General features: G+C 40.9%; 1 protein-coding gene and 1 pseudogene across 1 annotated transcript in view; one reads left to right on the top strand and one right to left on the bottom strand.

Annotated features, from left to right (window-relative positions):
- Nucleotides 1–27,178, bottom strand: part of PPP1R14C (protein phosphatase 1 regulatory inhibitor subunit 14C) — an 87,359-nt gene that overhangs the window by 5,374 nt on the left and 54,807 nt on the right. Inside the window, exons 2-3 of the mRNA XM_037022953.2 lie at nucleotides 20,826–20,909; nucleotides 19,354–19,386 (exon numbers count right to left, since the gene is read on the bottom strand). Of these exons, the coding sequence (XP_036878848.1) occupies nucleotides 19,354–19,386; nucleotides 20,826–20,909 (117 nt within the window). The remainder of the gene's footprint in view (nucleotides 1–19,353; nucleotides 19,387–20,825; nucleotides 20,910–27,178) is intronic.
- Nucleotides 11,105–17,047, top strand: LOC140845507 (large ribosomal subunit protein eL21-like; annotated as a pseudogene).

Below are 27,178 nucleotides of genomic sequence, written 5' to 3'. Positions count from 1 at the left end.
CCAATGAGATTGGGGGGAACCCAAGAGACTGTGCAGTTAAGAAGCCAAGAGAACAAAGTGTTAGAAGAGGCGCTCAAATAAGTCAACTGCTGATGAAGGACTAAGTCAAGACAGATACGAAACCATTAGATTGGGAAGAAACAGGCCATTGTGTCCTGGATGGAAGAAGTTTCAGTAGAATGATTGGGATGGAAACTCCCCTAAGGTTCTCAGTGGCTTTTTTTTTTGTAAACAGCTTTATTAAGGTATAATTGACATGCCATAAACTGCACATATTTAAAGTATTCAACAAGCACAAGTGTATCATTTTAGTGCAGTCATCATAATGGACATATGAAATTCCTCCAGAAGTTTCTTCATGCCCCTTGGCAATCCCTCTTTCCTCCCCCTATTCCTCTCATCCCCAGAGAAACACTAATTAATTAATTAGATTAATCTAGGATTTTATATAAATGGAATCATAGCAGTATGTAATTTTTACTCTTCTATTTTTTTTAGGCTTCTTTCACTCAACATAATTATCTTGAGATTGAGTCATAGGTTGGATGTATTCATAGCTTATTCTCTGTTTCTACTGCTGAGTATTACTCCATTGTATAGGAGTACCACAGCTTGTTTACCTCTTCACCCGTTGATGGAAATTTGGGTTCTTTCCAGTTGGGGCTATTACAAATAACATTGCTTAAAACTTTCATGTAAAAGTCTTTATATGGAATATGTATCCACTTCTTTTGGGTAAATACCTAGGATTGGAACGACTGAATCACTGACCTATTTGTTCATCTATCTTTACACACTAATAACAAACTATCTTGATAAGTATAGATTTATAAGTCCTAAAACCATGTAATGTTAGTCTGCAAACTATGTTTGTCTTTTTAAAAATTGTTTTGGCTATTCCAGGTCCTATAAATTTCCTTAAGAATTTCAGAATTGGCTTGTAAATGTCTACAAAGGAAATCCCTGCTGGGGTTTTGGTTGAGATTACATTAAATCTATAGATCGATTTGTGGAAAAAATTGATATTTTAACAATAAATCTTCTCAGCAATGTTTTATAGTTTTCAGGGTATGGATATTGCACATATTTTGTTGGATTTACTCCTATGTATTTATTGTTGTTGATGTTATTGTAAATGGTATATTTTTATTTCAATTTCTGATTGTTGCCAGTATATACAAAAATATAGCTGACTCTTAAACAATGTGGGGGGTTAAGGGTGCCATACCTTGTGCAGTTGAAAATCCATGTATAACTTTAGACTCTTTAAAGACTTAACTATCAGTCTACTGTGGACCACAAGCCTTAGTGATAACACAAATGGTCAATTAGCATATATTTGTATGTTATATATATATATATTAGATACTGTATTCTTACAATAAAGTAAGCTAGAGAAAAGAAAATGTCTTTTCAAATTTCCATACAACTCCAAAAAATTTTCCAGTATATTTATAGAAAAAAAATTTGTGTGTAAATGTTCCTATGCAGTTCAAACCTGTGTTACTCAAGGGTCAGCTGTACAATACATCTTCACATATTTACTTATTCTGGGTAAGCTTATTGAACTCACTTATTAGTTCCAGTAGCTTTTTGTAGACTCTATTGGATTTTCTACACAATCATTTTGTCTGTGAATAAACACAATTTTCCTTCTTCCTTTCTAACTTGGAAGCCTCTAATTTCTTTATCTTGTCTAATTGTACTGGCTAAAATACAGTGTTGAATAACATGGTGAAAGCAGACATCCTGACTATATTCATGATCTTAGAGGGAAGAATTCAGCCTTTTATCACTACATATGTTACCTGTAGGATTTTTGAAGATGTTCTTTATTGAGTTTAGGAAGTTCCCTTCTATTCCTAGTTTCTGAGTTTTTAACAAGCATAGATGTTGGATTGTCAAATGCATTCTGCATCTATTGACATAATCATGGAGGGGGTTTTTACTCCTAGTTTCTTAATATGGTGATGCACACCAATCAATTTGTGAATGTTCAACCAACCTTGCATTCCTGGGATAAATCCTATTTGATCATGATGTTTCACTCTTTTTTATATGTAATGCTGATTTCAATTTGAAAAAATTTTATTTAGAAATTTTGCTTCATATTCATATGGAACATTTGTCTATATTTCTTTTCTTATAATGTCTTGTCCGGTTTTAGTATCAGAATAATGCTGGCCTCATAGAATGCATTCAGAAATATTCCTCCCTTTACAAGTTTCTGGAAAAGTTTGTAGAGAGTTGATATAATTTCTTCCTTAAATGGCTGATAAAATTCCCTGAAGTCATTTGGGTCTGCTGGAGTTATTTGTTTTGTTTTTATTTTTTTGAGGGGAAGTTTCAGTAGGTTGTGTCTTTCAAGACATTTGTCTATTTCATATAAATTGTTGAATTTATTAACATGAGGTTGTTCATAATATTGTAGAATTTGTAGTGATGTCATCTCTCATTCCTGATATTGGTAATTTATCTTTTTTTATTTACACTTATCAGTATGGCTGGAGGTTTATCAGTTGTAGTAATCTTTTCAAATAATCACTTCTGTGTCTTGATTTTATTTTCTGTTTTCTATTTCACTGATTTCTGCTCTCATCTTTATCATTTCCTCTCTTCACCTTATTTTGGGTTTTACTCTTCTTCTTTTCTGAGTTTCAGGTGGATACTCAAGTCATTTATTTGCAACCTCATCTAATATGGACATCTAGTGCTATATATTCACCTATAAGCACTGTTTTAGCTGCATCTCACAAAATTTGATGTGGTAGTTTTTCTTTCATTCATTTCAAAATAACTCCAAATTTCCCATTTAATTTCTTCTTTAGCCCAGGAGTTATTTAGAAATGTGTCATTTAGTTTCCAAACATTTGGAGATTTTCCAGATAGCTTTCTGTTACTGATTTCTACTTTAATTCTATTGGAGCCAAAGAACATACTTTGTATGACTTTTTAAATTTTAGACTTGCTATATTGCCCAGAGTATGTCTATCTTGGTAAATGTTCTGTGTGCATTTGTAAAGAACCAGGCTGACTCCAAGCAGGCCTTTCACCACAGCCTCTTACCATGTAATTTTGCATGTACTGAATATGCCAAAAGAAAGGATGAATGCAAGTGGTTCCAAGTGAAAAATGATACATTATTTTAAGGCAAATCTCTAACCACAAAGGGCAAGGTCTTTTGTAATATTCAAAAAAGGACAATGTTGACTCTTTTTTTGACCTTTCAGTCTCCAGCTAGAAACATGGTTGAGGATGGATGAGAAATGCCCTGGTGGATATGGGTTCTGTATTGGCATCTGGCATTGGTTATGCTCAGTCTAAGGAAAGAGAAGGGAACTAACATTTCTTGAAGGCCCTTTCTGTGTAGCCCTATTTACATATTACCATATTTAATCCAGTACAGTAGGTGTTACCTCCATTTTACCGATCAGAAGAACTGATGGTTCCAGTTCATTACAAGTCATCACCCAAGGTCACACAGCAAATATTTGATCCACGTGTCTTGAAGCCAACTGAGCTTGATAAATAGGTACCAAGCCCCCACCATGTGCCAGACCCTACTGTAGAGGCTGAGATGCAGAAGAGGGCAGAGGCCCTACTTAACAGGACCTCCCAGACCAGCCAGGGAGGAAAACACAAAAACGGGCTCTGTCAGTGTAAGGCACAAGCCACAGTGCTAGGTGTGTATACAGGTGCCCTGCATGCAGGCGGACAGTGCACACTACCCAGCAGAGGCCAGGGACAGTGCCTCTCCCACTCTGCCTCTTCCAGTAGATAACAGACTGAAAGAAGGTCATTCCAACAACTGAAAAATTAGAAGCTCTGTGTTAATTTAATATAAGGAATCCAGAATCCAGAATCACTACTCTGGGTGACAGTCCAGCTTTCACGCCCTCCCACTTCTCCTCTCCCATCACTCCTTAAAGGTACCCTTTTAATTAGCTAAACATCTTTCCACCAGTTTTTAAGATCTAGGCATTCTGGTTTCTTAATGTTAGAAAACAGTATTTCAGCTAACTGCTGAAATTTTTAACAGACAAACAAACATTTGCCCTGACCCATCATTTCAAGTCTGAGGTATCTACTTTTTAGACAACCTCAGGAGCTCCTCAGAATGCCACCTGAGATCCCAGGTCTGCTTCTCTGAATCTGCGTCCAAGCTACAACAGTCCTGTGGGCCGCTGTGGGCCAGGCTGTGCTCGTCTGCACAGAAGACTGAACTCCAGCGAACAAATCACCTCGCAGACCGGCTTTCAACCGAAGCCTGGGACCCTGAGGCCTGAGGACTGTGAACTGCATGATGATGCAAGAAGCAAAGAGACAGATTAAAGACTTTGGATTATAAACATAGGGGGGCCTTTTGAAAGAAATGCTTAAAAAGGGCTCAGGTGGGTTTGTTCCTATCTGTAAAGAGTCACCCTCTATGTACATAGTAAGAAACAATGTAGACATGTGGTTATTAGAGGAACTCTGAAGCCAGGAGACCTGGGTTATTTCAAATCCTTGTGTACCACTTAAGGGCTCATTATTTTATCTATGCCTCAGTTTTCTCACCTGTAAACTGGGAATGATGATAATAAAACCTACCCTTAAGGTTGCTGTAAGAATTTAATGGTTAAATAATTAATGTGTGTAATAGGCTTGGGAAAGTGCTTAGACCATAGGAAGTGCTGTGAAGTGCCTGCTACTATCATCACCATGACCATACGGATAAGAATATTTCCATGCTGTATAAATTCAAATCAAAAACACTAAGAAAACTGAAGCCCACCCCCACCCCAACCCACAGCCCTATAGAAAAGGTTTGATAATTAAAGCAGATGAGAAATTCGTTGTGTGGCATCCAGCAAGACTGTGGGTGCTCAGGTCAGGGTGTCAACAGCAGGCTGTGATTAGCACAAGCACATTCCTCCCCAGGAAGCCATCAATGACCCTGGCCAAATAAACGTTTCTTCCTCTGTGGTTGTCCGTGGCCCCAGCTTCAGGCAACAGAGGCTGTAATCGCTGAGGAAATCCACACTAGCCTCTCATCCTGCTTGGTGCAGAGACAGAGTTCCTCAGCCCCTTGCTAGAAGATTGCCTGCCTTTGACCTCTCCTTGCAAATACCTAGGCCACAGCCCACTGCCAAACCAGCCACTTTAGGGCCACTTCAACTGCATGACTTCACCTCTCAGACGACTACAAAGAACTGCTCTTCACATCATGAAGTGTTCAAAATGGGCTTGAACACACTCCTTCAGTGGCATCTTGCAAGCACCTACCTGCCCTTCCTCACATGCAGACGCATGCATGTGCACACACCCACACACCCACACACACACACACACCAGTAACCATGCCACCTCCCACCCCCTTTAGCTCCTCCTTCTCCTTCTGACCCCGCTGAGCCTCTATCCCATGGCAGGTGAAATTTTTACTCTTTGCTCCATCAAACTATCCTCTTAAAACAATGGAAAAATTCATCTCATCAATAAATACCTTTCTAAATGACCCTGCACCCCTACCCCCAACCTCCGACCTGGGCACAATTTCGGTATCTAAGAATGTTCTGCATTCACTTTTTTATACATTAACTCTTCCAGAGAATACTGCTTCTCACACTCTGCACATTTCTCTTTTGCTTAGCTGGTACTAAGCTCCCATGGGCAGTGAATGCCTGCCTGGGGTGCAGACACAGCTCACACTTACTGGACACCTTTTATGTAACAAGCACACTGGGCATTTTCATGCATTGTCTCATTCCGTCATTATAACCACCTTATCAAATAGGCTCAGAGACGTGTAGAGGTTTGCCAGAAGTCACACATCTACAGAGCAGTCAGCAGCTTATACCTTGATATAAAAGTGTAAGGAACCTGGAATCACTGCCCTGGGATGGAGCACAATTCCCTCTGCATCGTGTTCCCCAGGGTAGAAATCTTTTTTATTAAGGTTAGATAATTTTAGTCTAATTCCAAACTAAACTAAAATAACTTGAAATGTGATAAACACAGTAATTCTTCAACTTTTAAATAAGGGGCAGCCAGCTTTGTAAAGGATTGGGTTTTATGGCTAGAGTCAGGAAGTCACTCTCCAGAGCGCGGGCCTTCCATCCAGTCCTGTCCACAGCTTCTTCCCAAGGCAAACATAAATATCTTGAAAAGCTTAAGTAACTGCCTTCTACTCTTATCGAACTTATAAATAAGAAAAGAATAAAAAGAGGAAGAGGGAAAAAAGAGAGAGGGGGGAAAGGAAGAAGGAGGGAAGGCAGGGCACTGACCTTTCTGCCCACGGAAACCAAGATTCTGCCCTACCAGCCCTCTGAATCACCAAGGATTCCTCCTTGCCATGTAACCTCTGTCAAGGTCTCTTCATTTGACACTGCTAAGGACACCTTTCTTTCCTTCTTTCTTCTTTTTGTTTTCTAGTTATCAATTATATTGAGGGACAATTTACAAATAATAAACTTCATGTATTTAAAGATTAGAACATTTCCATCATGCTTAAGTGATTTCTCGTCTTTCTTTGTAGTTCATCCTGTCCCCAGCCTCAGTTTTCTGTCACTATAGTTTGCATTTTATGTAACTGGATTCATTCATTAAGTACTGTTTTTGCCAGGCTTCTTTCCGTCAACTTACTGTTTCTGAGATTCACCAATATTACTGAGTATATATCAGCAGTTCAGTCCTTTATATTGCTGGGTCGATCCCATTGTGTGGATTGCCCATTTGTTTACTCATTCATCTGCTGATGGACATTTGGATCGTTTCAAGTTTTTGACTGTTGTGAATAAAGCTGCTATGAATATGCCTATACAAGTATTTGTATGGCCACATTTTTTTGTTTATTTTGCATACATACCTAGCAATGCAATGGCTGAGTTGCATAATTGTATGTTTAACTTTTTGTGAACACCCCCAAGTTTTCTAAAGTGGTCCTACCATTTTACAACCCTACCAGCAGGATATGAGAGTTACAGTTGTTCTACATACTTGTCAACATTTGGTGATGTCAGTCTTTTTCATTTTTTAGCCATTCTAGCAGGTGTGTATGGTGATGGTGATAAGATACTCGTATTTTTTTTGGAGAGCTTCCCCACTCTCCACCACATTCTCTACATGTCTCTGACCTCCTCTCCTCACTGCCCTTTGTTGCCTACCAACCTCTGCCCCCTGACCTGCTGACAAACTGCTGGCATCCTCCAAGGTGTGCTCCCCTCAGCCAGCCGTCACCCTCACAGTGGCGACTCTCAGATCTCCTCTCTAGCTCTGCCTTCACTCCTGAGATCCAGACCTGCATTTCCTATGGTTCCTTCCATAGGATGTCCCAAGGGCATTTCAGTCTCAAAATGACCAAAAGTGAACTTACTGTTATCTATCCCTTCCTCAAACCTACCCCTCTCCCTCAGGAATTCACAGTTTCCATTACTGTGTCCTGGAAAAACCATCATAGAGGTCTCATTTACCTAAAAATTAATCTATAAATTTAATGTAATTCAATCAAAATATAAACATGTAAGAGTAGTTAAGACCCTTTGAATAAGAAAAATTGCAGGTTCACTTGGTCCTTACTAAGAACTGACTACAAAGCCCTCATAACTGTGACAGTGTGCAGAGATGACAAGTTGCCAGGAGTAGGCCCTACATGTTAGGGGAACCTGGTGTACAACAAAGATTATTACATATCAGTAGGGTAAGGATGGACTAACTGCTCAATAAATGGTACTGGTACAATATTGCACAATGTTGTATTAGATCCCCACTTCACACTATCCACAAAAATAAATTCCAAGTGGTCAGAATACCTGGGTGTTATTAGTAAAAGTGAAAAGTTCTACAACAAAATATAAGGAGACTATCTTTAAGACACTGGAGTAGTGAAAGGCTTCTTAGACAAGATTTCTTTAAAAGGTGCAAAGTGTAAAAGATGCCAGGGATAAATTTGACTTAAATAAAAATTTTAAGTGTCTGTATACAAAGCAACACAAGTGAAAATAAGCTCCACAAATTGTGAAAATATGTTTTCAACCTACGTAAAGATCAAAGGAATATCATCCACAATATATAAAGAACTCATACAAATAAAGAAGAAAAACACAAGTCAAAAGAGAAGCGGAAAAAGGATTTGAAATGGAAATTCCCATGGAAGATAATTTTAACAACCAGTAAGCACATGGGGAAAAAATTGTCATCCTTATGAGCTAGCAGTAAGGAGTGAGATATCATCAGATTGGCCAAAATTTCAAAGTTGGGCAATAGCAGGTATGGGGATGATGAGGTCAAAAGGGAATTCTTAAATCGGCTGGTGAGCATGTAAGCTTTTGCAAGCAAATATTTGAGAGCAATTCCATTTCTTGGTGTATTCCTTGGAGAAACTCTTGTACCTTGCATACAAGGCAATAAGTTCAAATTTTATTTTATTAAATCATTACAGTAGGCCAGTAAGTTATCTTATTACATCATTCTTCATAATAATGAAAAACTGGACACAGCATTAAGTATCAACAGAAGAATGATAAACATATTACAGTGTATTACTACATAAGAATGCTAATAAGCAATGTAAATGAACAAATTACAGCCTCCTATATAACCTGGACAAATCTCAAATATCTAATGTTGGGCAAAATAAGCAAGCTGAAGGAAAAAACTTGCAAAACATTGTCCGTACAGTTACAAAGCATACAAGATAATCCGAGTGCATATCTGTCATTCCTACTTGGTTGCTGAGTCTATTGCTATTTATTTTCCTACCACAGTGCTTAATAGACAAGAGGTGCTCAGCAAAGGTTTGTAAATTAAAAGAATACAGGTACAAACCAATTAATTCATACAACTGTGGTGTTAAATTTAAGGCGAAGAAGAGATACGAGAATCTCTGTGTGTTTACTGGAAGGGAGTGGAGGTGGAATTGTATCAAGTATCAACTGGCCCTACCTACTGTGGAGGAAGGTTCTAGAGATTCTCCTTTAAGAAGTGGGAAAGTAGCAACAGGGGGGAATTAGGCAGCCTTAAGAAGCCTTAAGGATGGGTGGAGGCTAGAATGCTTGTGGCACACACACACACACACACACGCACATGCACACAGAGAGGTGAGAAAAATCAAAGAAACAAAAGAAAAACATTTTCAGTGACCTTAAAAACCTGACTTTATGTAACATGCAGTCCCCTGATTTATGAGAGTCTCCTAAGAAAGAAAAGCCAAAGCATGCTTCTGAGGGGATCTGGCAGCAGCCGTGGAAACAGAAGGGCCTGCCTCACTCCGGGTCTCTGCCGTGTGGCACTGTCATGGGCATGGCATCGCAGCAGCCACACTCTGCTCTGAGCTTTTGCACCCCTGAGCTCTCCTGGGCCCCACGGTTTTCAGCTTTCACGCCCTCCAGCCGGCTCTGGCCTGCGCCAGGGGTAGCAGATGGACACGCATTTTGTGATTATCACCATAGCCAGGCATATAGGACCCGTCCCTCGCCACTCACACTGATTCATGTGTTACATTCATGGATGATAATTGCGTTGCTTTATCGAAGATGGGTCCATCAGAGAGTAGGAAAAGGGGAAACCACAGTATTATTGTAAATCACTGCTCCGTGTATAATTAAACTGTACTTATGTCATCCTTTCAAACATTTCGAGTCACTTAGATTTTGTGGTAGCCCTTCGATTAGAAGAATTTCCTGACAAAGGGACAGCAGCTCGGTGAGTGGCATCACCAATCACAGCAGCTGTGTAGATCACATGAGCTCCAGCAAAGGGTGCCCAAGAACTGCGATGCTCAACCTGCTTTTCCAAACAGTATCATCCATCCCTTAGGCAGAGCACAGGGCGGGTGAAGAGTGAAACGGCAGGTGAGGATTCTGAAGGCTGGGATTCCTGTAGTCGAGGTGGGTCAGTGCCTCCCCCGTGCAGAGTCTCCTCTCTGTCGCCTCAATCAAACACCAGTCATGTCCTTAAAAATGCACATTCCCAGGGGCCGTCTGCTCCGAGTCCAGTTTCACTGCCAGATGACAGCAAACCAAGTCAAATCGCACAATTTTTCCATAGCTACCTGACACTTCTTCCAAAAAAGGCTGACATTCAACAGATGATGTGGAAATCAGGCAATGTATGAACAAGTGGAGGGAGAGAATTTCCAGATCCCCCAGAGGTTTTCTGTAAGAGCGATGGAAAGGTACTACATGACTCTTTTAAAACGTGATGGCAACACCTGAGAACTGTTCCGAATGGCAAAATGGGCTTCCCAAATAACCAGCTAAGCATTTACAGAGCACACTGGGAACTCTTACCAGACTGACTATCTGGGCCGCATAGGAGGCCAAACAGGTGAGTCTGCTGAGCACCTTTGGGGTGTCCCCAGCCCTGTGTGACACTGGGATTTGCTCTCTGCGGCTACAGGCATCATTCGGCAGCAGGAGCACCAACATTACTCAGTGCTGAAACATTTAATCCCCCCTCTTTCGGGGGCGGAAGGGGTACCGTTTATCTTTAGGGAGGCTCATTTGCTGACAGGGCTCACCAGAACTGATTCTATTTTTCATTTTCTGAAAAGGGGCTTATGAGTCTGTCATGGGTAATGATTTTTACCTGCTGTTGTTATAATCACTTCTGCGAACAGAAATTCCTGAACGTCTCAACTGCATCTTGCTTGGGGGTTTTTCTCCCTTCCTTGAACTTCAAACTAATTGACACTATTTTGTCTATTTATTTTCTTGACTATCCTCCCTAAAGATAAATGTGTTCGGGTGGTGAAAGCAGTCCCATTTATCTATTTTAGAGATGCAGGCCACTGCTCTTAGACTAATTTATTTTGTAGCCAAATTCTAACCTTTATTTATATGCACAGAACAGTTCATATGCCCTCACCATACTCAACCTTACCAGCATTTAATTCTTCCTCTTTACCAATAGGTTTCTCAGAATCTGTATGCTTACAACTCAGACAATATAAAATAAAATCCACATAAATAATCTAGCCACAGTAAATAAACAGTGGAATTAACTCAGCACAAGCATAAGCTCCCACTTTATAATCAGTAAGAAAATGGAAACAACTTCAAGAATCCCATTATTAATGAGAGAGAATATTACTTCCTACAAATACCTGTATCTTATTGAAAGGAAACCCATTTCTAAACTATTTGAGACTTTGTTTTGATTGTGACTCCCTCTGCTAAAGATAGAGAAATCCAAAAGTCATGTGTGTCAAATTGCCTTTAACTTGTGTTCTTACTTCTGACCATATAAGTCTAAGTCTAAATATAAAAGAATGTGGAGCTGTTTTTAAATAGGGTTGATAGGCTTTTAAAATATAATCCATGTACTCTTATAATAGCATTTCCTTCTTTCCTTATATCACAGTTATTGTTGTCTCATCATTATCACTATTCTCATGGTCATCCTGAGTCTAAGAGCATGCAGTAAAGAATTTAACCTTGCCTAAAAAAAGGTCTGGACTTTGCCCTCAGCTCTTGGGAGGTGAGCTCTAAGACCTTGCAATGTCCTGTCTGGTAAGTGTGTCTTTGTTTACAGGGGGCCTTGGGCCACACCAGAGAATCTAATAATTCTTTGATTGTTAGATCAAAGATTGGGGGAGCTTTAGGTCAGATGATATCAGCTCAATACCTTGAGGGGGGATGGGACTTGGGTCAGCCACCTGGGCGTTCAACCATGTCTATGTGACCAAGTCCCCCCAAAAAAACTCTGGCCATCAAGGCTCAGGTGAGCTGACCTGGTTGGCAGTAGCCCGTATGTACTGTCACACATCACTGCCGAGAGAATCAACACTGCCCAGACCTCTGCTGGTAGAGGACAGCGGGAGGCTCTGCATTTGGAACTTTCCTAGACTCTATCCCATGATCTCTTCCCTTGGCTGATTTTAATCTGTAGCCTTTGATTGTAAAACTGGAACTTTAACAACTCTCAGTGAGTCCTATGGGTCCCTCTACCAAATCATCCAGTATGAGAATGGTCTTGGGGACCCTTGAACTTGCAGCTGGTGTGAGAAGTGAGGATGGTCTTGTGGCCAGTTCCCTAACTTTGCAGAGTGCAGAATGAAGACCAGGAAACAAATGCAGTTTTTCTCCAAGACTGAGTGCCTTTGGCAGGCTTACCTAACATTTCTGGGTCGATTTTCTTCAATGAAGACAATCTTAATCAGACTTATAAATATTCCAGAGCGGAGCTTGTGCTCACTTAGTAAGAATTCAGACAGGCAGTGGGAAGAAGACAGAGCACAGAATGAAGACTCAAATCTGGATTCAAATGCCCAGCCCCAGCATGTCCTGGCTTTTTCCCCCGGGCAGAGGAGGCCTGGTGCATAAAGAGCCCTCCCGGAAGGATGTGAGCAGTGGGCTTACTGGGACAAGATCCTTTCAGCTTCTAGGAGCAGTTACTCATGCTTCTGATGAACAAATCCCAATCCTTTGTTACTTACCTGCCTAATTACAGTAAAACATTATAAGGCTTTCCTAGCCAATGGCTACAACCACTAGAATATTGTCTTCATTGATTCCAGCCTTTCTTTGACAGCGCCCAATTCTCCCACCATTCTGAAACATTATTCTGAAGGTGACAGCTTGAAAAGAGTTTATTTTAACTCATTAATTTAGCATCCAAGCTCTCTTCTTCATTCCCGTCCCAAATTGTAGTCCTTTCTAAGGAAAACCTAAGGAAGTTCAGATGAAAAGTTTCCCCTGCATGTAGGCACTCAGCCCCATTAAACTGGGGTGAAATGGCTGCTTCCTCAGCTTTCACCAGCAAGTACAGATCCCCTAAAATCACTTTCCATTAAGCAATTGATTCCTAACTTAGAAAACTGGGCGATAAGCCAAAACATCTTGTCATTTCTGTCCTTTTATCCCTATTTAATATTCTTGGAGCCCTCAAATTCTTACTATTGTTACTGTGGTCTTATAAGGGATTATTTTTTAAACATATGTATAGGTCCGCTGCCTTATCTAAGTCCCTTGATTAGTTACAGCCTCATGGATGTTCGATAAACATTTGTTGAGCAAATGAATAGAGACAATGTAGCAAAATGTCAAGCCTTTCCATGTTGTAAGTATCTAGGTTATATTTTCTCTCTGCTGCACACAACTCAGTGAACAGGAGCTCTCAGTATTTCCATGTACTTCCATGTATACATAACTAAATAATATTTTACACAACAGGTTAAAATGCTAAAGGGATAGAAAGCTGATGTAAGCAGGAGGAGTTGACAGTGGCCAGCATCCAAGCCCGTTAGAATAGTGAGATGCAGGCACAAAGACCCCACAGCAAAACAAGAGACTCTGCCTTCCCACCATCAACACAGGAAGAACAAAGAGGCCTGCCTTTCTGAAAACACTGATCAATTTTTATTTGCAAACCAAAATCAGAAGTCACTTTGTGGCACCTTCTTGTGACATTATCATGACACGGCAGATCACTGGGACCTGGAAGTGCCTCTTGCCACCTACTCCCAGATTTAGTCATCCTGCATGAACCCCTGATGCACTTCAATTTACAGGCTTTGCTTGGTAAAATGATAGGTAATATCACAATCTCTATTTCACAAAAAGGAAATAAACCCACAGAAAACAATCTGATGTTTATCAGAAAGCAACAGCAGAGCCACTTTCAACTAGAAAAGGAGATTTCTAAAAAGTCCATTGATTGGACTGACAAGTGCCCTAAGAGATGGCAAAACAGATGCCCTCAAGCCCACATTAAATGCATTTTCTATCTTCTATCCCAGTCAAATGGAAATGCCCCTATATGATCCTAAGATTTGAAAACCTTGGAAAGTAAGAGTGAGAAATAGGAAAAGAAGCTCCTCCCGAGCCTGGCTAGCTGGTCCCAATACGCCAGCCCCCAATTTCTACAAAGTCCACCAGGCTATCATTACCAACCATTCAAATGCAATAGCTAAAATTAAATTACTCCTTTTCTTCTTGCATTACATAGGAGTATTCTATTTCTACTCTAAATCAACTCTACTTTAGTATCAACTATATTAGAAATGACATTTACTTAAGGGGAAAAAGTTAAAACACCATTCTTACCCATCAGTCACTAATGTGTTAGTGTGGTAACCACAATTATATTGCTGTTTTGAATTATATCATATCATATCATATTATATTATTTAATGTTATAAAATTAAATTATATTATATTTTGAAGGGTATAAGTCAGGAAGGATTTATATGTCAAGAGTCCCCAGTTTGGAATATGAATCAAAATGGGGAAACATGAATCCTTTTCTTACTAGCCAGGAACCCACATAAGAAGAAACCAGGGACCCAAAGTATATGAACAGAGGGACACACCAAAAACAATACTACTTCTGTGAAATCAGCAGATTCTTTAAAGTCTAGTCTTCAAGAACATCATTATTGCCTTTCAACTGGAAGTGCCCTCTGCCAATAATTCACCAAAATGACCAACACAAAGGGAAAGAGGAGAGACACCTGCTGTAAGTTTTCTAGATCTTTCAGAAAACATGGAGTTGTTCCTTTGGCCACATACATGCAAATCTACAGGAAAGGTGATATAGTAGACATCAAGGGAATGGGCTCTGTTCAAAAAGAAATGCCCCAAAAATGCTACCACGGCCAAACAGGAAGAGTCTACAGTGTAGCCAGCATGTTGTAGGCAATGTTGTAAACAAACAAGTAAAGGGTAAGTAAGATTCTTAGGAAGAGAATTAATGTATGTATAGAGCTTATATTAAAGCACTCTGAGAGCTGAGATGGCTACCTTAAGTGTGTGAAAGAAATTGATTGGAAAAAGAAGGAAACCAAAGAGAAAGGTACTTGGGTTCAACTGAAGCGCCCGCCGCAGAGCAGCACGCTCTGAGAACACATGGCGGGGAGCCTGAGCTGCTGGGACCCACTCCCTGTGACTCATGGCTTGATATAAAGAAAAATGAAAGACCTTTGGACTGTGACAAGTAAATAAGATCACTTTCAAAAAGCAAAAAAGGAACACGATTTAGCAAATGTGGGCGTTTTGCATATCTGACATGTAATGGAGGAGCATTACCTTATACAGAACCAGATACAACTAGCATGTGCCAAGTTTCATGCTACGTACTTTCACACATACCCTGGTAGGCAAAGAGGCTTGCACTACCAAAAATCATCACAGACAAATGAAAATAGACATAAAAAAAAAGGTGAGGTTCAGAGAAAACAGAGATAATGCCAAGCAGAATAATCTTAAAAACAGTAACAAAACATTTGATTAATATCCTCTATGTCTTAAATTTCATAACTGATAGCAAGAGCGTGTACCATAGCTTTGTTGTGAAGATGTAATGAGTTAATACATGTAATGTACTTCGATTGGCGCATGGCATGTGCTTGGTAATTACTTAGCTATTTTTATCATTATTGTTACTACCTCCAAAATGATAACCATTGCAAATAATTGTTAGGTTTTAGTGGTTATTATGGCCTCCATTTTATAGAGGCAGAAATGGCTCCCCAGAGAGGTTGAGAAAATTTCTTAAAATCATATATTTAGTGCTAGTGCTGGCATAAGACTCTTCACTCAAAGTCCATTCTTCTTTCCACTTCCCACCCTGCCTCTGCAACGAGGCTATAAATAAATGTATCTGAATCAGCAAAGATATCTTCCTCACATGTCTGACTTCAAAGTGGCAAAATGATTGTATATAAAATCCTTTGATCAAAAAATAACAACTCCAGAGAAAGCTACTTAAAAAAGAACATCATTAATTGTCAGGCATTTAGTTAAGACGGGACAAAGTCCTTTAATGTCCTAAATGTCTTGCCCAGGGAAGCAGTTTAGGAAGGCTGGCGGAGTGGCAAGAGCAGCAGATCCATATCAAACACTTGGTCCCAGCCCTTCTGCTCACTGCTGTGAGGTCTTAAACAAGTTACTCAAACTCTTCAGTTCAACTCATAATTCTGCTGATTAAATCAGATCACTCTTGGTGCTACAATGTGAACTATAGAGCTTTGGAAAAAGGTACAATCTGCTATTTTTATCATCATAATCCAGAAGCAGTAAAATCGGTTTCTTAGGAATACAATAAACTCAAAGGCAAAGCTATCTAACCTTTTCTGAAATGACCCTTTATTAGATAAATAAACTGCACTCAAATTCCTTACCATTTTATATCATTTCTATTCCTAGAAGCCGTGAACTAAACAAAGAACACAGAGATGTTCACTTGTAAACTTCAGTGCCTCTTCCTTCTTTCTTCCTCTGTAACTCCAAAGAACCTTCAAATACTACATCCTTTCATCTCATAAGCTTCCTTATAGAAAGCAGAAAAGGAATGCTTTTGTCCCAGTGGGGCAAGACTCATGATTTTCATGTAACTGCATGGCTGTTAGCAAGTGTAAATATTGTGCTCCCTAGATACTACAAAACCTGGGGGAAAATAGGGCTCATCAAAGTCCAACCTTTCCCACCTAAGAAAACATGAACTTCCCCACCTAGAAGGAAACTGAAGAAGAAGATGATGATAAAGTGAGTAAATGGCATGTCTATACCTACCAGTTTCAATCTATTCTCAGCAATAACGCTCCCACCCCCACATCACATGCTAATTTATCGGCATAATCCATCACCTCTCTTGTCTACGATCCTATTCTTGTCCAACTTTTCACAATAATTTAACATGACACTCCAAATATCTAATTATTTTAACTTTTATATTAATTTCCCACCTATAAATAAAGAAGCTCTTTTCCCAAAAGAGCTAAGTGGTGAGCTGACCTGCCTCCTTGACCTTGCTTCCAGAAGGCCTCAAATGAAACTACCAACCCTCAAACAGGAGTTTAGAGGGTCAAGCTCTTTCAAAAAAAAAAAAATCTCTCCAGAAAAAAACATGGAGCAGCATTCTGAGTGGTCCCTTTGTTCTATATGCATATACCACCAAAAACATCTGGCTGGCAACCTGGTCACTCCACAGTGAGACCCAGCAATGGACAAGCTGTGCTCACGCACACAGACTTCAGTCAGCTTACGGGCTCCAAACAGGCAAACAGGCTTGCACTACCAAAAATCATCACAGACAAATGAAAATAGACAGAAAAAAAAAAGGTGAGGTTCAGAGAAAAACAGAATACAACAGAGACAGACAACAAAGACAGAGACAACGCTGAGCAGAATAATCTTAAAAACAGTAACAAAACATTTGATTAATATCCTCAAAGAGGAAAAAGAAAAAAATGCATCTATGAAACAATAAATACTAAAGCAAAATAGTGAACAGAGATCAAGAAAGGGCTCTTGCATGTGAAAAATAATACAGTTGAAAATTTAAAATATCAGTAAAAAGGCTAGAAGATAAAGCCAAGGAAATTTTTCAGAAAGTAAAAGAGATCATGGAGGTGAGCAGCAAAAGGGAAAAGAAATTAGAGACTCCATCCAGAAAGTATAACATCTAAATAACAAGAGAGCCAGAAATATAGAAGGCTAAGGGAGAAATTAATAAAAAATAATAAAGAATAAAGAAATAGTAAAAGATAATTTTTGAAGAACTGAAATACATAACTCTTCAGATAAGCACATGACTTAAAAAGGAATCACACTAAATATCACTGAAAATTGTAAAATTAATTAAGGGGGAAAATATGTCACAATAAAGATCTGAGAATGTAAATGGCATCAGATTTCTTAACACTAGAAGTGATACAATAGAGTAATACCTTGAAAATCGAGTTTTAATAATTATTTTTATTCTAGAATTCTATGCCATCCAAACTATTGATTAAAATCCATTTTCATACATGCAGGGATTCAAAATATTGACCTTCTGTGCATCCATTCCCAAAAAGCTATTGGATGATGTATTCTAATGAAAATGAGGAAGACTGGGACTTAAGGAACAAAGCATCTGACATAGGGCAGCAATGAACAGAAATCTCATGACAGTAGGTACTCAGCAAACCCAAAGAATAACTTTCCCATACAGCTGCACAGGGGTTCCAGGAAGAAAGTCTGGTGTGAGAAAATGGTAATGATGTGTTTGAGCAAACAGAAAATATATCACATGTTTGACAAAGTTATTGAAGAGTTCAACTAAAAACAGCAATAGTCACCAGACAAAATGAAAGACAAGGTAGTTATCAACTCTAGGAAAAACAAAGGGCTACAGAAAAAGGAGCCATAGTCATATTACACTGGCTTAGCAGTGAAAAACATTTGTTTAAATGATAGTATACTAAACCTTGACTATTTGATTTAACCCAATACTGTTAAGTAACTTTATTGAGGGGATGGAGAGAAATGAATTGTGTGGAGAGTGAGACAATTATCATATTTACCCTTACATCGATGGGTGAAAAAAAGCAGTAAATGCGTATTTAGGTATACAAGAATAAATAGCAGGTGAACAGCCAAAAATGTTATATAAAACTACATAAATATAAAAAATACATATTTTTACCTTTAGGAATAGGGACTAAGGGATGGAGAAGGCACTGCCTAATAATACTATGTGTGGCTTTCAAAGCCATGAATACTGAATACATAATACTGATTTTAAAATATATTTCAATAACTAAAATTAAAGTAAAACATTTGTGAGATGTAGTCAACATAAAGGAAACTGGAGAGTGTAAGACTAAAACTCAAATAAGTAACTGGCCTCAAACTAAATGACCATAAAATACCCTAATCTAATCATTTAAATTTTACACACTCTGATGAAAGCATGTTTTCCTATCATTTTGTAATTATGCCACTTCAAGAATCAGAAGTTATACCACCATTGCTTTGATGTTGCAGAAAACAGTTGATGAATCTTCTAATTTCCCTGATCTATCACAGGAACAAACTGAATGTACTTCTTTTACCAATATTTTCATAACTAATTAAACCCTTAATGTCTACATTGTTTGTGCTTTCAGTCATTAGAATATATATCCTTTAAATGCTCTGGTCTAATCAAACTAATATCCCTTGTGTTTTACACTAATATTTATACACCAGATTAGTATTCCAAACAAACCATAAATTCCTTCTTCCAACAGAGGCAATTCTTCTGAACAACAGAATTGGCTTTAAGCTTTCAAAAAATATATACCCATAAAAGAATGTATCCTCCACTTATAAACCTAACGCTTTTACTAAAATGATTCCAAACCATCTTACAATTACCTTTGAATTTGGCTTTTATATAAAAAAAAGCAACACACCCAATTCCATTAATTTCAAGTCTTCCTAAACCAGACATGTTTAGGCATACAGATAAGGAAGTTAGCACTATTCACACATATGCACATCACTTACAGATAATAATTGCTACTTAGTATGTAATCAAGCCCACTTACTGTAGTTTAGCTTTAAAAATAGACAAATTGATTTTAATAAAAACCAATTCAAACATGGCATTTAGGAAAAGTGGTTTGTTTACCTCTGTTGGTTTGTAGCAGTCTACAAGAGCTTCCTAGAATAAAATACACAGAGTGTAAGTTTGATTATTTTAAAATTCAGTATCACTTTAACAGTGAAATTAAAAATCATTTCATCTTTATAGTATTATTCTAAATGTGGTATATCAAGATATCATATTGACAATCTGGAATTACATTTTATTTCAGCATCTGTTGGTCATCTGTAGAAAAAGTTGTACCCTTCCTATACCTTGCACTCCTAGAACACACACACACGCAGACACACACACACACGCAGACACACACGCAGACACACGCAGACACACGCAGACACACACACACACACACACACACACCTTTCCTTTGGGCTGCCAACTTGGTTAATGATAAACTGGATATACTTAAGGTAAGACAGCCTGTGAGAGGTGGTGATAATCACACTGGTCATGGAGAACCAGCGGCCTGGCTGTGAGTCAGCCACAAGCCAGTCTATTACACCTCTGTACACTTCAGTGTCCTCACCTGGGAACCAAAGGAGGTGGCCTGATAGTTTTTAAGTTCTCAATTCTAAGAAAACTTTTAAATGTCATATATTCTATAAAACTAGTGCCTGCTTCACTTTTTCTTTTTTAACCTTTAATGACTAGGATGTTATCATCTCCCAACTAAATATACCAACAGAAAATAATCATTAAACTGAGACTGTTCACCACGCAAGGGACTCTAGTATAATTATTAACCCATTAAACACATTGATATATTAAAATATGACCTTTAATTGCCTTTAGTGCTCATTTGCCATTGGTGATAACCAAGAGCCATTAACAGAAATTATAGCAATGAATATTATTAAAAATGGCAGGTCAAAATTTACTTGGTTTTAGGAGCTCCCAAATGCAAATTTTAAAATGATAGATTAGAACTTCCTGTGGTAAGGAAAATAAACATATTATTGCTTTGGACTAAGGAAACAGGAGACATCTCAACCTCCACTGTACTAGAATGCTAATCAGGTGAGCATACTCTAACAAAAGGTATTTTATTAAAAAGAACTATGTTGTAAATAATCTTATCTAGAAATTAATTTCATGAATGAAATAATCCACAACTGTGTGACCAGAGTCCTGGGCTAATTCAGATATTTCATTTCTAATTCAGTCCCTCTTCTCATATAACCGTGAAACATCATTTCCTTCTTTAGCAAATACACTTCTGAGAGAGAATCAGCTCTCCCAAGAAAATGAGGCCAGAGAAAGTCATAAGGTGCTTCAAGAACTGACTGCGGTTCACAACTGCTTTATCATCAAGAGATGTGTAGTTCAGGAGGGTGAATATTTAGCATCCTATTGCTTTCCCTCTCTGCAAACTGCCGTTGGCCACATACTGGTGCCAACACCACCACAGGGCACAATCAGCATATGCCAAGCTCTGGAGACCCAAGTGGATTCAAGCATCCATGACTGGAAAGTTCTAGATTTTGAAAGCTGCTTACCCGTAATTTTAAAGCTCTCTCTTCTTCACTATCTGCATCAAGAAGATCATCAATGTCAATTTCTACATCTGGCATTTCTTCTTCCTGGGGGCAAATGTGATACCATTGTATTTAGTGAGAAACTCATTGTACCAAACCAATTAAGTTGAGTTAAATAATGAGATCATGATTAAGGGGGTTGACAGTTAAGCAGCAAAAGGGAAGACTGGGAAAAGGAGGAAGGAGAGGAGGAGAAGGAAGGGAAATAAGAGAAAGAGAAAAACAGAAGAAAAAGGAAGTAGAGAGAAGGGAAAGGAAGAAGAAGAAAGGGAAGAGACAGGGAGGGAGAGGGGAGAAAAGAAGATTCAAGAGTCACAAAGCAGCAAAAAGTAGTATTTAAAAAATGGCCATTTTCTACTTTCTGGAAAAGAACTGCACTTATGTGTAGATAGCAGGGGACTGGCAGTTTCCTACCCAACATCTTCCTTCTCCTGGTGACCACCTGATCTGTACCTGCACAGCCCTCCCTTCATGGCCCTGGGCCTGGGGACAACCTGATTCCACAGGTTTCCAAGGCTCTTGTTGGGTTATCATCGCTCTAATCCCAGCCTGTTACTGACTCCAGAGAGGGTACACGAGCCAACTGAGACCAGCGGGGGCTCTGGAAAAAGCCGCTTTCTCAACAGAAGCATCCCTGACCGAGAGCAGGCCGAGGAAGTTTATAGCCTGGAAACTGCTGACAGCCATCGTGCAACTATGAAGGGGGGCGAATCTGACTCATGGTGGGTAGAGTCGGGAGAAATAAGAAAAGAGGGTTCTGGATACCATCCCAGAGGCACTGAACCAAACCACCTTGGAAGCCCACCTACCCACAAGTAAAACCCTACCATTGTTTCAGCGAACAGGACTGGAGTTTAAAGTTGCTGTAACCAAAGGCATCCAGTCCAGAACAGAGGACAAGAAAGTCCTGCTGGAATGTGGCAAAAGATCTCATGAATTTGGAATCCTTACTTCCGACCTAGAGTGGATCTTGACTGCCTCTCACTTCTCCTTAGCCCGATCTTCCCCATGCCTCTGGGAATGTTGAAATAGGCTTGCATTTAGGAGAGTGCTGTAAGTTTGCAACTGCCCTTCCCATTAGGGGTCACCCGCACGCCAACTCCTCCCAGTCACAGGGATGGCCAAGGAGCGTCCACAGAAGCTGGAACGAAACCTGTGTGGGAGACACCTGTGTGTTCACCTGGCTTGGCCGCTCTGTGTCAGCTGGTCGCCTGGTCCAGGGGCAAGGCTGATTTTCTGAGTATGTATCTCTCTTCTAGTAAAATGCATTTACTAAGTGATAGCACTCGACCAATATTTTTTTTCCTGCTACAACACAAAAGTGAGGACCCATGTGTTTTGAGGAAAGTGAGGAATATGAAATAAGAAATATGTGTTGGTCTCTGCCTCCAGTTTCTGACACTAATACTTGTAAATGAGGGTGCTAGGTGTTAGAATCTTTGCTTCTAACATACTTTGACCCCAGTTCCTGACACAGAAATCCTAAATCGTAAATCCCTGAGAATTTCCTGGGTGACAGGAGCATCCTTCATTCTAATGAAGTGGCCTTAATGAGCTCCTGAATCGGGCTGGTCACCGGGAAGACCAGGCTGTGATTAGGAGTTTATAACTTCCCACTCCTCCCCTCATCCCCCTGGAAGGGGAGAGGGGCTAGAAATGGAATTACTAAGCAATCAAGCCCATGTGATGAAGCTTCCACAAAAATCCCAATAGTAGGGGGTTCAGGAAACTTCCAGGTTGGTGAACACATCCACGTGCCAGGAGGGCGACACACCCCGATTCCACGGGACAGAAGCTCCTGCACTCCAGGTCCTTCCAGACTCAACCCTATGTATCTCTTCTTCTGGCTATTCATCTGTACCCTTTACCATATCCTTTGTAACAAACCAGTAAACATAAATAGTATTTCTCAAAGTTCTATGAGTGATTCTAGCAAATTATCAAACCCATGGAGAGGGACACACAAACCACAATTTATAGCCAGTTGGTCAGAGTACCAAGAACAACTTGGGACTTGTGATTAGTAGCTGAAGTAGGGGCAGGCTTGTGGGACTGAGGCCCTAACTTGTGGGATCGGCATTCACTCTAGGTAGAACTGAATTGAATTATAGAACCCCTAGCTGGTATCTAGGAGAACTGCTGAAGAGAAGTGCTAGGAATAAGACTAGAACATAATCACTTGGCTCCCAGGATGTCAGAAAAGCAGCAGGTGGGAGGCAGGTGGGAGTTTCTATCTGGCTATGGTAATATTTGACAGTACCATACTGCCAGGCCCTGGAGACTCGATCTACAGGAGGCAGTGGACACAGCCTTCATTGCCCTCTGCTTAGAGGTGGCTGGGCTGCTGTCCTTCACTAGACTCCAGCCGTGCCACACTTTTGCCCAGCCAGTCTGTCTCTCAGACTGGTACACAGCCACTGTTTCAAATGAGATGCCATTCTTGGGGCAGAGCATGGATGTGGGTACAGATGTGGTCCCCATCAAAGCACGGATGCCAGGAGGATCCCAAGGTTTCAACCCATTGTCAGGCCACCAGGAAAGACACACCAGATATGCGTGCTGCTTCCCTCCATCCATCGGTGCCAGCACCCCCGGCTGCCACCACTTGCCCTCTACCATGGGGCATCTTCTCCCTCCACGCTGCCTGTGCCCAACTTCCTATTTGTGTGTATAGTTGACACATGGCTGAAAGGAAGATCACAGGATCACAGGAAGGGGAGTCATCTGGGGGGCCATAAATAGATAGCCTACCACTTTCAAGAGTTTCACTTTCCATAGTGAAAGGACCAGTGGGGACTGAAACACCAGCAAGGCAACTCACTAGACCCCAAAACCACCTGCAGCCCAGGACCGCAGACTGCGGCTGGGAAGCCACGCTCAGGAGAAACCACTCCCGGAGCCTCCCTGGTGGTCAGGCCCCTGGAGCAGAGCCTGATGGACACTGTGCTGTGTTCCGACAACTGCGGCTCCAGAGAACTGCAGCTACATTTACTGCACAACGTGGCTTTAATAACCATCATAAAAAGCCAAACACCCACAGCCCTTTTCAACTCACTCTATTGAAGAAAAGCCAAGCAGAAGAGATAAACACACACATTTCAATCTATATAATGGTCTATATAGCTTCCCCAGAAAAGTTACATTACTACTCCCCAAAACAGTCACTTGGGTTCAGCATTTATACATGGTGTGGACACAGAGTATATATTTATGTCACAGTATAATGAAATCAAGCAGAGGAAGCAAGACACAGAACCTGCTTGAGCAATCAAAGCTAAGGGGGGCTTAGCATCTGCTATTCTTAAAGGAAATAGAAGAATGAGTAAATAATGCCTCCTCGGAACAGCACGGCAATGGGTTTCCCTGCAAACATTATTCAGCGCTGATGCCCCGCCAAATTTGGTCAAATGGGCTTTTACTTGTGTAGCAACACAGAGTCCCACCCACGCAGGAGGCCTGGGTAATTAGGTATCCTCTCATTAGGACTGCACATGGCTCAGCACTGCATTTGACCCAGTTTCCCCAACCCTCAAGATCTGGGTTGTCCACATGTGGTATTTCAATTATAATTCACTAAAATGAAATACAATTAAGAAGTCAGTTCCTCAGTCACATTAGGCGTATTTTAGTGTTTGACTGCCACATTCGGTGAATGGCTACCGCACTGAACAACACAGATATAGGACTTGTCGTTCCAAGGGACAGGACTGCCTTAGAGCCCACCTACCTTCTGGCCCAGATGTTGGAAAGCAAAGCCCCCTCACCTCTCAAAGGAGCTCAAGAGGAGTAAAGAAAACACCCAGCATTGCAAGGTCACTATTATTATCCAATGGCATGTGGCTGGGAAGCCTTAGGCTTGGCTTTCCAGGTGGGAAAGCTGATTCAAACTGAGTATGCACTGACAGAGCTATTATAATAGTTCCAGGCATCAGCACTTTCCCCCAACCTATGATGGTTCCCATTACCCCCACCCATATCCGATACGGGCTGGAGAAGTCCAAGCTCAGGGTGCGTACTAGGAACATGGGGCAGGCCAAGTTCTGAAGGTCAGTGATGCTGAAGCCAAAACCCGGGTGAGAAGGACATGGAGACCTGGGCCATGGAGGGACAAGTGGGAGATACTGGGAAGCAAAGTCTGGTCCAGTATCAAGTATAGAAGTATAGACACCTGTGTTTATTTGGTGCTCAATATTTTTCTGAGGAATGTGGACATACTCCAAATCCGATTGAAGTTCTCTTTTGCTCTTTCTTCTGTATACAGCAGTATCACTGAATAGATAATATCCCTTAACAAGGGAGTGGGCACAGCCTACTCTCCTGTACTGGAGGCTAGTTATATTGGGGGATTTCCCCACATTAAACACAGATCCCCAAACAGGGGTGACAAGAAGTGAAACAATCACTGGGTTAAGTCACCAGCTAACATTATCCCACATTTAGTCAACACCCTTCCTGTTAGTGCCCACAGAACAAGGCCCTTGATTATTTCTATGAATCTTTCTGGCCATACGTCTGTTCAGAATTCACTACATGTAAGCCACTGTTTGTCAGACACTATGAAGGCCTGCCCTGGAGGGACTGTCAATCTAAACTCAGAACAAAATTTATGATGGCACCAAAAGAGAGGGACAACCTCTTAAATACTTTGGTAAGGAGGAGAGGAACACCTCCACTCAGGGCTTGCTGGAAGGACTTCACAGAGGAGGGATGTAAGCTAGCCTTGTGGAATGGCAGGACTTGGATAGGTTTAAAGGGGAGAGAGAGCACCTACACGAGGCAAAATGGTACATGGGAGGCAAAAATACAAGGTGTGCTCTAAGAATGGGGTATAGAAAGATCCTTGGCCTGGGAGTCAGACAGCTCTGTGCTGCAAACTTTAATATCTATGGAGGCCAGACAGGTAACAGAAATGAGAGCTGAGGCAGGCTAGTGGGCTATAAGGAGTAGTGGGGAGTGTGGCAAAGCGGAGAAAACATGCCCCAAGGAAAGGCAGCAAAGAACACTCCATTCCCACCTACTCTAACCTTTCAGGAACATGTGCTCAGTGCCACCAGATTTTCCAAGTTTTTTAGGAAAAGTTGAAAATACAGATTTTTCATGTAAAAATATCCTGATCTTTTAAAGTTGATGAACAATTCCTTAAAATACTGTTGAGGACAAACAAAATCTATCCACCTGCAGGCTGCCAGTTTCCCCTCATCCAGCAGAGACCGTGGCCACTGTGGGCTCCATCGCAAGGGTGGGAAATGCCAGAAGGAGAGCCAGCCCGACTGCAGGGCCCTGGGCGAAAGGGAGGAGGCTCGGAGGCTGCGCTCAGCCCCGTGTGAGGTAACAGGGCATGAATGCGAGTTGCAGCAAGAACAAAAAGACTTTAAAACAGTGATTAACACGGAGGGCAAAACAGATGGAATCTGGAGATGAATCAGATAGTGGATGGGGAAGAAGGAAAAAGTAAAGGGAGATTCAGGTTTTGAGCCCAGGAGGTTTTGGAAAAGATTCAATAATAGGGGCACCTGTTACCTGGAATCTGGAAGACATTTCACAAACCAAGCAGTTCAGTTAGGCCTCTCCAGTCCCCCACTCTAAGGCATAAGCAGAGGAGGGATCCCCACTTCACCACCACAGAGGGACACACTGCAGTGCTGAGTGGCAGAGGCACAGGCCCATGCAGCGCCTGTGACAGCTGGGAACTCCCAACAGGCTCAGGCACCAGGATGCAGCCTGTGGTGCAAACACACAGCACACTCGCTCCCCACATCTCACATGCAGGCACACTTCTAACTAGCCAGAAAATGTATACCAGGACCCTGTTAAGTGTGGTGTCAGCTTCTTAAAAAACACAAATGCTTGTCTCTTCCCAACCGTGAAGGGGGCAAGAAGGCTTAAGCTGAAACAGCTTGAAAATGGGTTATGGTTTTCAAGCTCTATGACACATAGTTTAACAGTTCAAGAAAGTGACAGCGGCTCACAGTGCTCTGCAGACTCCACCTCCACTGAAGTACCACAGGACTCGACACTGCGCACACTGAGGCAGTGGAGGGAGACATGAGGGGCAGCGGGAGGCCAGGATGTGGGGAGTGGCCTATCAGACAGCCAGCACTTCCAAGACCTCACCTTTCTAGGAGCCCACAGGGGGAACCAGCATAGGAAGAACCCAGAAAGACCAGGGGCAAGCCGAATCCCAGGGAGCGTGCAAATTCTCCATGAAAACGGCTACATTGCATGTTTCCATTTGAATAACAACCCAAAAAAATGTCTGTAACCAAGCATGTTTATTCTAAGAATCATCTGGATAACCATCCAATAACCAAGTC

This window comes from Manis javanica, chromosome 13, assembly GCF_040802235.1.
Source record: "Manis javanica isolate MJ-LG chromosome 13, MJ_LKY, whole genome shotgun sequence".
NCBI lineage: Eukaryota > Metazoa > Chordata > Mammalia > Pholidota > Manidae > Manis > Manis javanica.
This window is presented reverse-complemented; position numbering and strand designations above follow the sequence as displayed.